This window comes from Lampris incognitus, chromosome 1 (assembly GCF_029633865.1).
Source record: "Lampris incognitus isolate fLamInc1 chromosome 1, fLamInc1.hap2, whole genome shotgun sequence".
Lineage (NCBI taxonomy): Eukaryota > Metazoa > Chordata > Actinopteri > Lampriformes > Lampridae > Lampris > Lampris incognitus.
This window is the reverse complement of record NC_079211.1, coordinates 141165750-141181492: the sequence shown is the minus strand read 5'-3', so window position 1 is coordinate 141181492 and position 15743 is coordinate 141165750. Positions and strand designations below refer to the sequence as shown.

The 15743-nt window shown below is 47.3% G+C and overlaps 1 protein-coding gene across 3 annotated transcripts in view; it reads right to left on the bottom strand.

The window, feature by feature from the left end:
• The window catches only part of ttc28 (tetratricopeptide repeat domain 28), a 273284-nt gene that overhangs the window by 98482 nt on the left and 159059 nt on the right, over positions 1–15743 (bottom strand). For 2 of the 3 annotated variants that reach the window (XM_056281622.1, XM_056281630.1), the window contains 2 exons: positions 7387–7659; positions 5567–5697 (listed from right to left, as the gene is read on the bottom strand). The exons of the other annotated variant lie outside the window; for it this stretch is intronic. In XM_056281622.1, coding sequence (XP_056137597.1) covers positions 5567–5697; positions 7387–7659 — 404 coding nt within the window. The remainder of the gene's footprint in view (positions 1–5566; positions 5698–7386; positions 7660–15743) is intronic. 3 annotated transcript variants of the gene reach the window in all.

The window sequence follows — 15743 nt, the reverse complement described above, 5'->3', positions numbered from 1 at the left end:
TGTTTATCTGCTCTCTAATCTGTCCTCCCGAATTGCCATTGATTGCTGCAGCAAGGGAGCGAAAGACAGACAAGGTGTAATATTCAAGACAAATCACTTAACTTCCCAATTGTGAGCAGCTCAATCTGCATGAGGCCCCGCGGTGCTTAGAGGGCGGCCTTGCGAGAGGAGCGGTGGCGGCGGCGCTCGTGTTGCCGCTCGTGATCGGTATATGCAGCCGGCTGCAGCCGCATCCCACGCCGCAAGCTAAGCTGCTTCACAGAGTCAATTTAAAAAGCCGGAGCCGGGCCCCCCCTTACAACGTGGAAGCCTATAACATTAGACCACGCCGGCGCTTTCTAAAGGGCAGTCTCCCACGTAATACGGCGACATGCTCCCGGGCGCTGTAAAATGGAGAAAAAACAAGAGAAGGTGGCGTACGGCGGGAGAAAAATTAGATGACAAAAGGATCGACGGAGCAGTGGGATCGCCGAAGAAGCAAGGGGGGGGGTTGAGACGGAGGAGAAGAAAAGGGAGGAAGTGGAGGTTATGCAGAATGGGGGGGGGGGGGAGAAATGAAGCATGGGGCCAAGAGGAAGGAGAGAGGGAGGAGGCAGCAGAGGCAGAGAGCAGTAGTCGATATAACGGCGCTCATTCATCTCCCTGACAGCCTTCCAAACGCTCCACCGGGGGAGACACACTGCTGCGTCACCGCTAATGCAGCAAATGCATTGCCTGCACAAACAACCACACACAGACACACACACCTATTTGCACAATCCGTGCTTTTGCGGCGCACACGGTAACACAACCTTTGTGCCGCAACGTGACGTGCAAGTAGTCCCATGTTCTGGGTCACCGGTTTGTTGGGAGGCAGGGCGAATCAGCACACACGCCATTACACTTCAACCTGCTCATGTGCACATCATAAATGCGTGCCTTGAGCTACAAGCATCAATTTCACACACGCGCGCACAAGCGCGCGCGCACACACACACACACACACACTGATTTGATACAGCGGTGCGCAAACGCCGCATCGATCAACTCAAAAGCAACACATTTCTTGGCACCGTGCAGGCAACCCATTCGGCCAAACGACTACAATCACGCTCACCTGTTAGTGTTACACATAACGCAACACTCTTCTACACAAATTCCGTAATAGTTTCCGTTGAAAACGCGCCGAAAAATTACCGCGCGCGTGCACGACGCGTGCACTTCTGCACGCAGCCACGTGTAAACGAACACGCACAATTTCCTGCATGCTCATGAGCACCACATGCACACAAGCATACCTTAAGTAGATCACACACACACACACACACATATCCTTGTTTCCCCCACACCGGTCACGGCCCATTGGCTGTTGCCTGCACGTCCATCTCCCATGATTCATGGCTAAGCAAGCCGCCGTGGAGCGGTTCTGAACCAGCGGGCTGAGGCAAGCCTGTGTGTCATTAAAGCACAGCGGGGTTTAGACGTGCTGTTAGAGCTGCCGCACTACAGCCAGAAAAGTGCCTCGGTCTGGCGCAACGGGGGGGGGGGGGGGGCTAGGAAGTGGCCATGTTTGTACGCGACGCTATTGTTTGCGGCGGCTTTAGGTGAGAAGCAACATCAGCAGCGCCCGAGACGGCGTGGGGTGGCTGCGCGCGGCGGGCAAGAGCTCTTACTTAGTTGGACGCACCTCTTCACCGCCCCCCCCCCCTCAGCACCGAGGTGGGGCAGCGTTTCAATTAAATTAGCCCTTCTAATCACCCCCCCCAAAATCCCTCCCTCCCCTCCCCATCTCAATCAGCGGAGCAGCGGTGAGTGCAGGCGAGTGACACGGGTGCCAAGTCCTCCCCCGTGCCACCGTACATTAGAAGAGGGCCCCGTGACAGGCGGAGAAGGAGGCACACGTCCAGGCCCTCTAATGACTCCGTAATGATCCCCCCCCTCCCTCCCTCCCTCCCTCTCTCCCTCCTCCTACTCCACGAGAGTGCTGACAAACACCGAAAATCCCCGGCCCTGACAACAGAAAGACCCTTTGTAAATCCTCACACTCGCTCCCCATTTAGGGGCTCATCTCTCACCCTCGGACTCATTAGAACGGCGAGGGGCTGCAGCAGGATCCTCACGGCCCCGAACCAGCAGCAAGCTAAACACCAACGCGATGAAACGGTCCACGTCACTTTCACTTTTTTGGGGGGGGGGGGCGGCTTCATGCAAATTCCTTTCAGCGGATGGAGCGAGGGAGAGCGCGTACTAGACAAACAAAGCCGAGGGTGAGCAGGCGTGGGATGGATAGTAAGAACCGTGGACCTTGTGGAAATAATTTTAAAAAAAAGCATTGCCCTCTGCCGCTTTTAACTTTACCCTGGTTGTGATTCCCGATTCGACTCCGGGGTTGGGGGGAGCCAGAAGCAAGAACCTCTTTTTAACATCACACGAGACATAATTACAGACTGCAGCGTTGCCAGCCCGCCTCAGTTTCTCCTAAATACTCACACCCCAAATTAGGGGTTACCTCTTTCTTCTTTAAAGCTGCTATTTCAGACGAGGAACATCGCAACAGAGGCAAGCAGAAACGGACTTTGGAGAGGGAAGACCTAGTTTAATGGCTTTGTTTCAGAGAAAGAGAAAAGGCCTTTATTTAAAGATGGCTGCTGGCTGGCCTTGCGCGAAGGCAGATGGGGGGGGGGGGGGGACCTGGGAGAAAAACAAAAGCTGGAAGAGACACACGCGACTGGACCAAGTAGGTAGTGTGTTTATGTTCTAGCTGCGGTGTATGTGACAGCTGAAAATCTGCTAAGGATATTTCCACAGGGCTGCAAGTTAAAGAAAAACACCCACCCCGTCCATGCTAGCCTATGACCTCACTGGTTTGGACCGCAGCTCCCAGTTCCAGTCGCGGATGACGGAGCACTCACTCCTCGAGTCCTTCCCCGACTCGGGAGCCCTGCTTCGCTTACAAACCTTCCTCCCCGTAATTTTTTTTTTTTAGCCATCCATCCTTGTAGGTACGTTTTCCCGGTCACATCCACGGTAGGGGGGTTTGTCCTACTGAGAACCCCCCCCCCCCCCAACCAGCTAAAGACATGGGACCAGTTGGCCGGCTCTAATTCTGCGGTGCAGAGCCAGGGTATTTGCTACAGCATTAGCAGATGAAAGAGAGGCCCTGCATTGCTTTCTTACTGATAAGAATAGGATCCAATTACTGTACTGCCTCTTGATTTGCAGAGAGCACTCCCCCTGACATCGCTGTCTCGCGTCTTTCTCTGGCCCTCCATCATGGAGAGGTCATTCTGCAGTGCGGGGGGGTGGGGGGTGGGTAGTAGTTTGGATGCTGGGTTTGGCCAGAACTATGAGCTAAAGAGTACCTATAATACTATGTACCTATAACACTATAATATCATATCTCTCTCTCTCACACACACACACACACACACACATATATATATATATATATTTCTGTTACTATTATCAATTTCACAAGCCACACAACAGAAAATGAAACAGACCCCCTTACATGCATGCACAAAAGTACACACTGTCATAGGACACATTTTGGCTACGGAATTTCCTTAAGACTTTGAACCCTTAACCCACATCGCCACCTATCATGTAGTTCATTAAGCTGTCTTAATCAATATATTTTTTGCTGGTGAACCGTGACAACGTCCCTCCCTCTACTCTTCCTCTTCTTCTAGCTCTCTTCGCGCTGAGGTAGTAGAGTGTCCTCTGGAAATCCGCTAAGGAACAACATCCTGTTCTAGGAAGTTCTAGGAAGTGACCTCAGCTGTAGAAAGGCCACATAATAAGTCCACATCAGAAACAAAAACACCAGTCCGGCCATAATGAGCCATCCGCTAGGCTCCAGTGTGTTCTGAGGGAGACCAGGTGGTGTGACACACATATGACTCTGATTAAGGGGCCTTTGGAGGAAAGGGGGTGGGGGGGCGGGGGGCGGAGGAGGTCCATGGAGGGCCAACGAGGACGTTCTGTGTGATGCAACCATTAGTACTGTGCTATGACATCATTGTGGCCCCTGTGACAAGGCACAACACCCCTCCAGCACTCACTTGGCTTATTTCTCCTTTTGCTGAAAGCGTGCGGGGGGGGGGGGCTTCCCTCTGACGAGCAACATGTGAGCACTACACAGCTATTGGTCTCTATTGTCAACGTAAGCTGAGGATGTGTTTCATAGTAAAAACTCACAGCCAGGTGGCAGCTTGATGCTATTAACATGCTTTGACTATAGGAGTGCAATGGAGGTTCTTACGCTAATCTGGACATGCACACATGTTCATGCACACACACCTACACGAAGACACACACACGCACACACAAAGAGACAAACAAACCCTAAAATCAACCAATGGGCTGCTCAATCACTGCAACAGTGAATTTATAGGCTGAGTACTCAGACCCTCATACCACTGAAGACCCAGTTTACTGCTCTCTCTCTCTCTCCCTTGACTGTACAACCACACTTCTGCTTTGAGCACATCCTCAAATGGTGAAGGGGAAGATTTCAGAGGGCCTCTGGTCTTCTTCTTCCCCATCAGCTTTTGCTTTGTGCATTGTGGTGCATTTGACTGGACTGTTTAAATGCCTTCTGATATCAGGGAACACAAACAAGCCGAGTGGCTAGCCTGGCAGCGAGGATAAGAGACGAAGGGGAAACGGAGGCCATTCTTCTCCTCACTTGACGGGAACAGGGTTGGAATGATCAACCGCCCCCCCCCCCAACACACACACACACACACACTGACCACAGAAGTAAGCAAGAGCTTGCACAGGAAAACATAGAGAGAGAGAGAGAGAGAGAGAGAGAGAGAGAGAGAGAGAGAGAGAGAGAGAGAGAGAGAGAGTGAGTGAGTGAGTGAGAGAGGACAGCGAGAGAGGTCACAGAACAGAAGTAGACCAGTCTGTCTAATTCATTTTCCTGCATCTCTCACCCCCCCCTCCACATGGTCTTCCTCTTCTCCTCCCACTCTCCTTTCTCTCACTGCCCCATATCCAAACAACTTAATCTGTGTAAATTACATTCCAAAACCAGCATATGTTACAAAGCCCCCGACTTACTGCGACATGAACCAGATAAATATCTGCATAATAACTGCATAAACGGCATGAATTGATAATGAGGTGCACCAGCTGCTGCTTTAAGGCCATCCTACTGGCCTTTCTCTCATCGCCCTCATCCCCTCTATTCCTCTTCCCCCCCCCCCCATCCCCTTCATTTACTCCTACCTATGTTGCATCCTTTTAAAATATATATATATATATATTATTTTTTTAACGGGAAAAACAGCAACAACAGTATCTCTGTGTCCTTCAGCCTTCTCCTTCAGACACCCTCTGAGCAAACAATATTGAGGAGAGCTGGGCCACGGCACAATCCCATGCCTACCCTCCTCGATAAGAGACCAAGACAAAGCAACTGTCTCGCCTCGATACCTGGCGTTCTCCATTATGTAGCAGAGGACAACGGCATCCACCAGGAGCATCTCTTTAGCCTCTAGTTAGCATCTAGTCTGCTAACTTCTTTTTTGGAGCGGCCCCTTGAGTAAAGCCTTGCCCCCCGGGTGGTATCTCTTACCTCCCTGTCCTTGAGCTTCATGGCCAGGACCAGCTGATTGCGGTGGTTGGTCAACGCCTCCCGGTAGTTCCCCTTGGAGAAGAATGCCGAGCCTAGGTTCCCATGAGCACGGCATTCACCAGTTTGGTCACCTGGTGGTGTTGGACGGCGGACGACGGACGGCGGAATTCCACACAAAGAGGAAACACAAGAAATGAAAAGACAACAATGATTTCAGGGCAAATATTGACAGTAATTTTTCTCCAGTCTCTTATCTTCACCCGCGTGCTACGTATTAGTTGTTCTTGTGCTTTACTGTCAGTGTTGTTCAAGTCGTCGGGCTCTCCCGCGACGCCTGCACACAAATTGATATGACTGCTCAGTGTGGCCCTACAATTTCTATTTTTACCTTACTTTAAATCTGCTCTTATGCTTTCTATTTCTGTGTATTTCTACCAGTGTTTTTCGTGATGCAAAATTTCCGCTTTCAGCTTCCCTGCAGAGATCCTTTAAATTCATCTAATGTGATCTAACCTGATCGTACACCATTTGCAATATGACTGACATGCAGAGAAACGGTGTGCGGTGCAGTATTTTTTGAATCAAAGTCCTACGCCACTGTCTTTTCAATTGCCGCTCTTCATCCCGGTGCTCGACATTAGCTGTTCTTGTGGTTTAGTGCCAGTGTTGCACGCTGTCAGGTTGTCCCATACAACCTGTTTGCACACAAACGTATATAACCTTTTCGTTTGACCTGCAAATTTTTTCTTTCCTTATTTTAAAAACCCGGTCTTTCTATCCATTTATATTAGCCTTTTTCATGATGCAACAATGAATCTTTCCTGTGGGGATCACTGAAGTTAATCTAATGTAACATATCCCGACCAAATACCATATGCAGTAAGACCAACATGCAGAGAGATGGTATGTGGGTTTGTCTATTTTGAACCAAAGCCCCGTGCCACCGCTGAGCACTGATGTGATCTGGACCATACTGTTGGCATTGATGTGCCATGTTGTCCATAAATGGGGATGTGGTTGTTTTAAGCTGCTGCCCGGGCCGCCACAGTAGAGCAACTTCTCTGACAGCAGGTAGTGTTGATCTCAAAAGCCCCGGTGGGGTGAGGGAGGGAAGGTCTGATTATTTCTAGCTGACAGGCCCCCACAGACGTGGCCCCAAGTGAAGCGCAAGCCTCAGTGCTCCACCTGAAAACCACAGTTCCTTATCTGCAGCTGTTGTGCCCAGTCAAGTGTCAAACTGAAACTGTGTTGGGGTGAAGTGGGGTGGGGGGGGGCAGTCCACCTTAACTTACTTCCATCATTCCTCTTTTTTCTTTCATTCTATCATTCTTCTTTCTTTCTGTTGTGCAAAATCCAGATCCTTTAAAACTTAAGTAATAAGACTGTATTAACAAGGTAGCGGAGGGCCCCGCCTCCATGGCCGAATAGTCGCAATATCGCCAGTTCAGGTCTCTCCCCGTCTATCCTGTCTGTCTACACTGTCGCTGACAATTAAAAAAAAGCAAAAATGCCATACAAAAAAAAAGAAGAATGTACAGGAGTAAAAGGTATAGTATTTGCTTTATAATGTATTGGAGTAAGAGTCGAAAGTCTCCTGAAATGTAATATACCTGAGTAAATACAGATACTTCAAAAATTATCTGCATCTACTTTGTCACTGTAACCTATACCTGTAATCTTCATTACTGTATGTAAGCAGAGTAACAAAGTACTTGCACTTCGCTACTGTGCACTCCCACCGCCCCTTCCTGAAAATCAGTGATGTACTGTACATACAGCCACCACCTCACAGCCCCTCTTCCCTACCCCAGGTCTCTCACCTAAGGTCTTGGCCACCTCCAGGTCCTGTTGCATGTAGCCAGTGCTCTTCTCCGTGTTGCCCAGGGACCAGTGGGCGCTGCTGAGGGCCGAGAAGACGGAGCCGCGCAGCTTGAGGCTGCAGGTGCCGATCTTCAGAGCAGCTTCCAGCACCACAACGGAGGCTGTGTGGTGGCTTGCCGTCAGCAGCTCCTGGCCAATCACGGACACCACCACAAAGGGGCTTTTGTCCAGCTTCATCTTTTGCAGCTGCTGATAGGTGGGCTCCAGAGACTCTGCACAGGAAAGACATGGTAAGAGAAAGATGAGAACTAGTGTCTGACACATTATGCTGAGTATCTGAAACAATTTGAAGCGGTTGAATTTAGTGTTTACATATATATGTAATTCTTCACTTGGGATCTGGGAGGCAATGAAGAAAAAAAAAACTCTCCCCACTATCTGAGTCCAGACAGCTTTTCTCTAGTAATGGATGTGTTTTTGTGTTTTGGCTGGCTAGATAAGCATAGCCTTAAGGTTGGCTGAGTGATGGCTTTCACTGTCAATTTGACAAAAACTCCCATGTATGAGACATTTTCAGGTCTTTCCATTTGGACTAGGGGTAATCTCAGACAAGTTTCCAGCGGCGCAGTATAAAAATGGCACGAGTTAAGACCGTTGTGGTCAGCTGCCTTGACAAAACCGTGCAGTGAAAATATATTTATATTTTCTCCTCATGTCAAGTCGGTAGTGGCTGTTTGAGAAAGCAGAGAGAGGGCTGAGTTTAGAGAATAACGATGAGAGCGCCACTGCTAATTCACAGGGGAGAGCGGCCGAGGAATGCGGAGCAGAGGAGAGACACAAGGTGACCTTTTGGGAGGCTGAAAACGCACACAATGACATAAATCAATAGCAGACCACAGGGGATATGGGATCCACAGCCCCTCTAGATTACACAGCCCTCGAGCAGACCGAGGGATTGAACAACTGTAAGGTGGGGTCAGTGCAAAGATTTATGTGTGTGTGTGTGTGTGTGTGTGTGTGCGTGCGTGTGTTATGTGAGTAAATCTGATTAAGTTTGTCTTTGTGTGCGTGTGTCGAGTGGTAAGAGCAAGTCCGCTGGCTCCATATTTGCAAAATACTGTGAGCCGAGTCCGCACTAATAAGACAAAAATTACTTTACGGCAGACCATATGGAGCATTACTGTGCCCGTTCAAAGTCAGGCCCCCTTACATTTGTAGACCGTGACATTCATTTGTTTGCACAAACATTTAGGCACGACTATGAAGCAGACTCATAGTGCTTGAAAACCTTAATTCACACAGGCACACACACACACTTGCACACACACACACACACAGGCAAAATATGAAATGCACCCCCGTGCAAGTACTCAAAAGCATAATTGATGATGCTCTTTCAAGAGGATCACTTCTGTTCCAGCACATGGCAGAATGTTGTGCTTGCAGAGACAGTGTGTGCATATAATATCCATTCATAGCTTGTAATTGCCTCCAGAGCAACACCGAGAGCTGAGTCATAAATCAAACACTGAGAGAATACTTTTTAAAAAGGTGTCATAGTTGCGGCATTCATAAACAGGTAGTTGTGACACTATCGAGGTGTGCTGTTTGACATACCCACAGCAGACACACACACACACACACACACACACACAAACACAACACGCACATGCAAAAGTAAAAACAAATGCATGCACATGCACACTCACATACACACTAACACAAAGTCAAAAGCTAAAGCTTACATGTTTTCAGAGCCTTGTACCCTGATATGAATTAAGCTTTACCCCCACCCCCCAATCTCGCAGACATGCATACAGGTATTGGACCATACAGATACAGTCCCATTCCAGCCAGCACAAAATATAAACGCCTTTATTGTGGGAAAGCTATAAATTGAAAAGTTATTCTTTCATGTAAATTAGGTAATAAATCATTACTTCTATCTATTTTAGGAACCATATACAGTGCTGCTTGAAAGTTTGTGAACCCTCCAGATATGGTCACTGTTTTTGTAAAAAACATTAAAATAAGCTTATTACACATACATCCAAATCCCAATTTGTAAAGCACACCTTCCAAATAATGGACACACACACAAAAAGTGATATATTTTCATTATTTAATTCAACAAAGGTGGTTTATTTCACAAAAACTGAAAATTTAACATGTGCAAAAGTATGTGAACCCTTGTATTAGTAGCTTGTGGCTCCTCCTTTTGCAGCCATTACTTCAACCAAACGTCTTCTGTAACCACTAACCAGTCTCTCGCATCTGCTTATGGGGCTTTTTGCCCACTCCTCCTTGCAGAACTCAGCCAGTTGAGAGAGGTCGGAGGGACATCTGGTATGTGCCAACTTCTTCAGGTCTCGCCACAACATTTCAATTGGATTAAGATCCGGACTTTGACTGGGCCAATCCAGAGTACGAATCCTCTTTCTCTGAAGCCATTCCTTTGTAGTTTTGCTGGAATGCTTTGGGTCATTGTCTTGTTGCATAATCCATTTTCGTTCCAGCTTCAACTCCCTGACTGATGGCAGGAGATTCTGGTCAAGAATTTGTTGATATGCTGGAGAATTCATGGTTCCTTGGATAATATGGAGTCATCCAGGTCCAGAAGCAGAAAAGCAGACCCAGACCTTCACATTTCCACCACCATGCTTCACTGTGGGGAGGAGGTTCTTTTCTTCATATGCAGTGTTGGCTTTTCTCCAAACATGTTGGTTTTGATTGTGACCAAATAATTCTATTTTGGACTCGTCTGTCCAGAGAATGGACTTCTAGATGGCCTCTGGTTTGTCCGAGTGTTCTCTGGCAAAGTTGTAACGGGCAGCTTTGTTCTTTTTTGAGAGGAGAGGCTTCCTTCTAGCAACGCTCCCATGAATGTCATGGCTATTCAATTTTCGTCTGATTGTAGACGCATGCACATTTGTCCCAGATGCATTCAGAGAGGTCTGCAACTCTCTAGAGGTGATGTGTGGGTTGGCCTTTACCTGATTTATTATTTTTCTGGTGCTTCTGGGTGATATTTTTGATGGGCGTCCACTTCTAGGCAGAGTTGCTGTCATGTTGAAGGCCCTCCATTTGTAAATTATTTGTCTTACAGTGGATGGATGGAGCTGGAATCTTTTGGAGATGGTCTTATAGCCCTCCCCAGACTGATGGGCTATCACTACCCTCTTCTTCATGTCCTCGGATATCTCCTTTGTTCGGCATTGTTGATTTGTATGGGACCACAGTGGTTTGGTTGGTTTCCTCTCTCTTTTAATTAGTGCAGGCTAAACCCTTTCCCAAGGATGTCTCATTTCATTGGTCTGCTTAAATGATTAATTAAGCACCCAAATGTGTTTCACCCGAGTCTGTTACCTGCTTGACTTAACCAATGCAGCTGGGGGTTCACTTACTTTTGCACATACACTAATTCCATGTTTCATGTAGTTTTTGGGCTACTTAAACAAGTCCCCCTAAACAAGTACATGCAACTGATAAACATATATCTGACATTTCATACATAAAAACTGGTGATGATAGAATAAGAAAATCATGGTAAAACAACAGAAAAATCTAAACTGCTCAAGGGGTTCACATACTTTCAAGCAGCACTGTATATGGATTTTAATCTGTTGGATAAGAAAGAATTAATCTCGTGTCTAATTTGACAACCATATATTGGGCATTACTATTCAAACGACGATTCTTGACTGACCACTTAGTAGTTGGTCCTCTGATGTAGTGGCATTGTAGAACAATACAACAGTAAAAAACAGTGCTACACAGTCTCCGTCACACACAATAAGCAAAATAAATGAAACACCCTTTCTCCAGAAACTCAAAATTGTGAAAAATCATAGTGCATTTGGATGATGTTCCGAGAGGCAAATTTGTAAAGCAGGGATAGTGGCTCGAGAAGCTCTGTGCGACGTTGCAGTTGTCATGGCTGCCTGTCCAGGGTAGACCTATTTCTAGATATCATATGCCCTGTCTAGTTTTATAGGTCTTTGGCCTGTTTGCTCATGTAACTATTTCCCTGTCTAGTTGTAGGTTTATGGCCTGCCTGCCATGGGTGTCTACCTATCTAGGTTAATAGCTCTATGGGCCTGCCGGCCTGGCCAGTCTAGGTGTGTTGTCATTGTTGCTAATTCTCTCTCTCTCTCCCTGAGGTGGCCAATTGGGGAGAGAGGAGCCTGATGAGGCACACCTGGGCTGGCTGGGCTGGCAGGAGTATAAAAGGATCTTTAGAAGATGCCTCCACCCTTCTCTCCAGACCACCATTTTTGTTTCCCTTGTTGTTTGATTTCACACTCATACATGCATGCACTACACTTCACATACGTCCAATCACACGCTGACACCACTGATATACTGATTGACACACCTCATCCTTCTTTCATTGTTTGTTGCACATTCTTTAGTTGATTTTTGTTAGTTCAATAAATATTTTTATTACATTTTGATCCTGCCTGGTCCTTCCCCCATCTTTTTGGTTTATGCCCATAGAGCCAGGGGCATGACATGGGGGCTCGCCGCTTTTGGACCTTGGTTTGGTTTTTTGGATCGCCCTAGTTTGTGGTCCCATTTTTGGGGGCTTTTTGTTGTGAGCGCCGAGTCGGCACTCTTTTGTGGGGGAGTGGCCAGAGAGTTTTGGTCTGGTTTTGTTTGGTGAGCTGGAGAGAACGGCTTTTTGGTTTTGTCAGTCTACCATTTTTGACTGAATTTGGACTCTTTTGGACTTTTCATCGGTTGTGATCTCCTACAGATTGGTGAGTACAAATTATTTATACTTTAAGGAAGTGGTTTAGAACCACGAGCAACGTGAACCCCCGTGGTAGGTTCAGAGTAGAAGCGCTTAAGGCTTGCATTTTGCTCTTCCTTTACTCTGTCCTTTCTTGCATTAGATGGGTGTGTCGGAAATCGGGGATCCATTCAGCATGCTAATAGGGTATTGGTGAATGGTTAAGCTGATTATGGACATATGGGCAAAGTTATTGGTTAGTGAGGGGGTTTGTGTTTAGTTAGATACGGGGCGCTCTTGCCTATTTTTTGTGCTCGCCCATCTTGTTTGGAGTATCATAACCGATGATTGGACTTGAGTTATTGGTTACTGATTGTATCTGTCTGAGTGGAGCTAGTTTCCGTTCTGTAGTTACTTAAATTCAGTTTTGGGGTAATTGGTCTGATTACTTATTGGTTGGTTACTTAGTATCCAAATAGTATCTGAGAGTAGGTTTTCTGCTCTGAGTTACTTTGATTCGATTTGAACTTTTTGATTCGTATTCGCGCCGTGCGCGTTTCGAGTGAACTGTTAGAATGGCCGATCCTGTAAAGGAGTTCACTAAAGCTCCATCCCAAGAGCTTTTAAATAAGTTTTGTAAGGACCAATTGCTTGAAGTAGCGGCACACTATGAAATAGAAATCCCTGATAAACGAGTAAAAGAAGCCTCAATCCGTTTGACTGTGATTGCAGGATTGATTGACCAGCATGTGTTTTTGGTACATACAGACCCACCGATGTCTGAAAAACCGGGTTTGACATTTGAACAACAGAAAGAGTTGTTGATCCTGAGTAAGGATAAGGAGCTCGAACTTGCTAGAATACAGTTGCAGCAGGAAAAATTAAAATTGGTCCGTGATGGCAAACTGCCTGGGGAAAGCACCCTTGAGTTGGACTCGTTGTGGGACCTTCCGTCTGGGCCTCGTGCCCGTGCGTTTGATCCTGTCCATAACTTAAGGATGCTTCCTCCGTTCAATGAGAATGAGCCTGAAACTTTCTTTGAACCGTTTGAACGTGTGGCTGATGGCCGCCAGTGGCCTGAACGCGACCGATGTGATATGCTACAAAGTGTGTTTACTGGGAAAGCCCAGGAAGCTTACTCGTCCCTTACTCGTGAGGATTCTCGGCGGTATGACCGTGTCAAAGAGGCTGTTTTGCAGGCCTATGAGCTAATACCCGAGGCCTATCGCCATCGATTTCGGACTTTGCGTAAAACTGAAAAGCAGACGTGGGCTCAGCATGGTCGTGATTTAACGAGAGCCTTTAATCGTTCGTGCTCATCTGAAGATATCGCCACCTTTGATGCATTGTGCGAATTGATGCGTTAGGAACAATTTAAAAATAACATGCCTGAATATCTTGCTAGATATATTAAAGAAAGAACTGATGCGATTCCTGGGTACGGTGGGCTATTACCGTGCTTTCTGTAAGAACTTCTCCACAGTGGTAGCCCCGCTAACCGACCTGTTGAAGGGAAAAGCAGAGTTTGTCTGGTCTCCTGCCTGTCAACGTGCATTTGAGGATGCTAAGCTACTGCTCAGCTCCGCTCCTGTGTTAGCTGCACCTAAACTAACCTCACCCTTCATCCTGCAGGTAGATGCTAGCCATGTTGGGGCTGGTGCGGCTCTGCTTCAGGAGGATGGGAATGGGGTTGAGCGTCCAGTGAGCTTTTACTCTAAAAAGTTCAGTCGTCATCAGCTGAATTATTAGTCATTGAAAAAGAGGCACTTGCGTTAGTCTGGGCGCTCAAGCACTTGAAGTGTATATATGTGCTGGTGTCCCATTGACTGTTTACTCTGACCATAATCCATTAACTTTCTTCAGGTCAATGCTGTGTCCCAACCAGCGCATTATGCGTTGGTGTCTATTTCTTCAGGGGTTTCATTTGGATGTGCGTCACATAAAAGGGCGGGACAACGTCCTAGCAGATGCCCTCTCTCGGGCACCTATGTAGCTCCAGACGGAACTACTGTGCTCCAGACTGACTAACTTTTTGTTTTGTGTTGTGCCGTGAGGTTGTGCCGGGCAGTTCACTGTGGTCCCTATGCTTTCCTTCCCTCTAACTCGCCTCTGTTCTCTTAAATTGCTCCTAGGGCCCATGGTTGCTGGGGATAGTTGGGGTGGTGGTGTGGTGGGTTAGCCGGGGGTCCGGTGGGTTGCCTGGGTCAGCCGTACTCGGTATGTATGATCTTTTTGTTGATATGGGGGGGTCTTACCCCAAGTCTAGTCCAGATCAAAGTCGGGTGTGTACTGACACAACTGTAGATACTTTGTTTAAGTTGTCATGGATCATTATATTTGCCTCTAGGGTGGTTAGCTATTTTTTTCTGTAAGTGGGTTCTTAATGGGGGGGGTGTCATGGCTGCCTGTCCAGGGTAGACCTATTTCTAGATATCATATGCCCTGTCTAGTTTTATAGGTCTTTGGCCTGTTTGCTCATGTAACTATTTCCCTGTCTAGTTGTAGGTTTATGGCCTGCCTGCCATGGGTGTCTACCTATCTAGGTTAATAGCTCTATGGGCCTGCCGGCCTGGCCAGTCTAGGTGTGTTGTCATTGTTGCTAATTCTCTCTCTCTCTCCCTGAGGTGGCCAATTGGGGAGAGAGGAGCCTGATGAGGCACACCTGGGCTGGCTGGGCTGGCAGGAGTATAAAAGGATCTTTAGAAGATGCCTCCACCCTTCTCTCCAGACCACCATTTTTGTTTTCCTTTGTTGTTTGATTTCACACTCACATACATGCATGCACTACACTTCACATACGTCCAATCACACGCTGACACCACTGATATACTGATTGACACACCTCATCCTTCTTTCATTGTTTGTTGCACATTCTTTAGTTGATTTTTGTTAGTTCAATAAATATTTTTATTACATTTTGATCCTGCCTGGTCCTTCCCCCATCTTTTTGGTTTATGCCCATAGAGCCAGGGGCATGACACAGTAATTATCCTTATTATTACTGTCTTCACGGATCGGTTTGCGTATATTTGGTGAGAATTACAAGGGCCAGTTAAAAAGATGGCTGATAATGCGAAGAACTCGACTTCGGCAAAGTCTGAGACCAGGCGTCGAGTGAAACAGTAAGTTAGCTAGTACTGAGGCAGACGAGCATGGCGGCGGCGGCGCAGGCAAAGGGAGTAGCCTGGCTGTCGATATTGCTAACATAAACGCCACGCTAACAAAGATAAGCCATGGATTGGGAGATTTGAAAGAAATCAAGAAAATGACCGCGTCTATGGAGGGAAAGTTGTCATCTATCCTGGCCCGAGTCAGCAACGTCGAGGGAAGAGTTGGGTTTCTGGAGGAGGCCCAGGCTTAACTAGTGGAGGACCCCCCCCCCCCCAGCTACAAAGAAAGAGGTGGAGGAGTTGACAGCTAGCTTGGAAGCGTTGGGAAATAGATGAAGGCAGAACAATCTGAGATTCGTTGGTATTGCAGAAGGCAAAGAGGGCAGGAACTGTATCGTCTCTCTGAACACATTTCTGCCAGCGGCGCTGGGGATCAATGCCCCAGAAGCGGGGTTCGAGATTGACCACCACTCGGGAGCTAACGAAAGACCCAGGACCATTATCGCTAGATTTC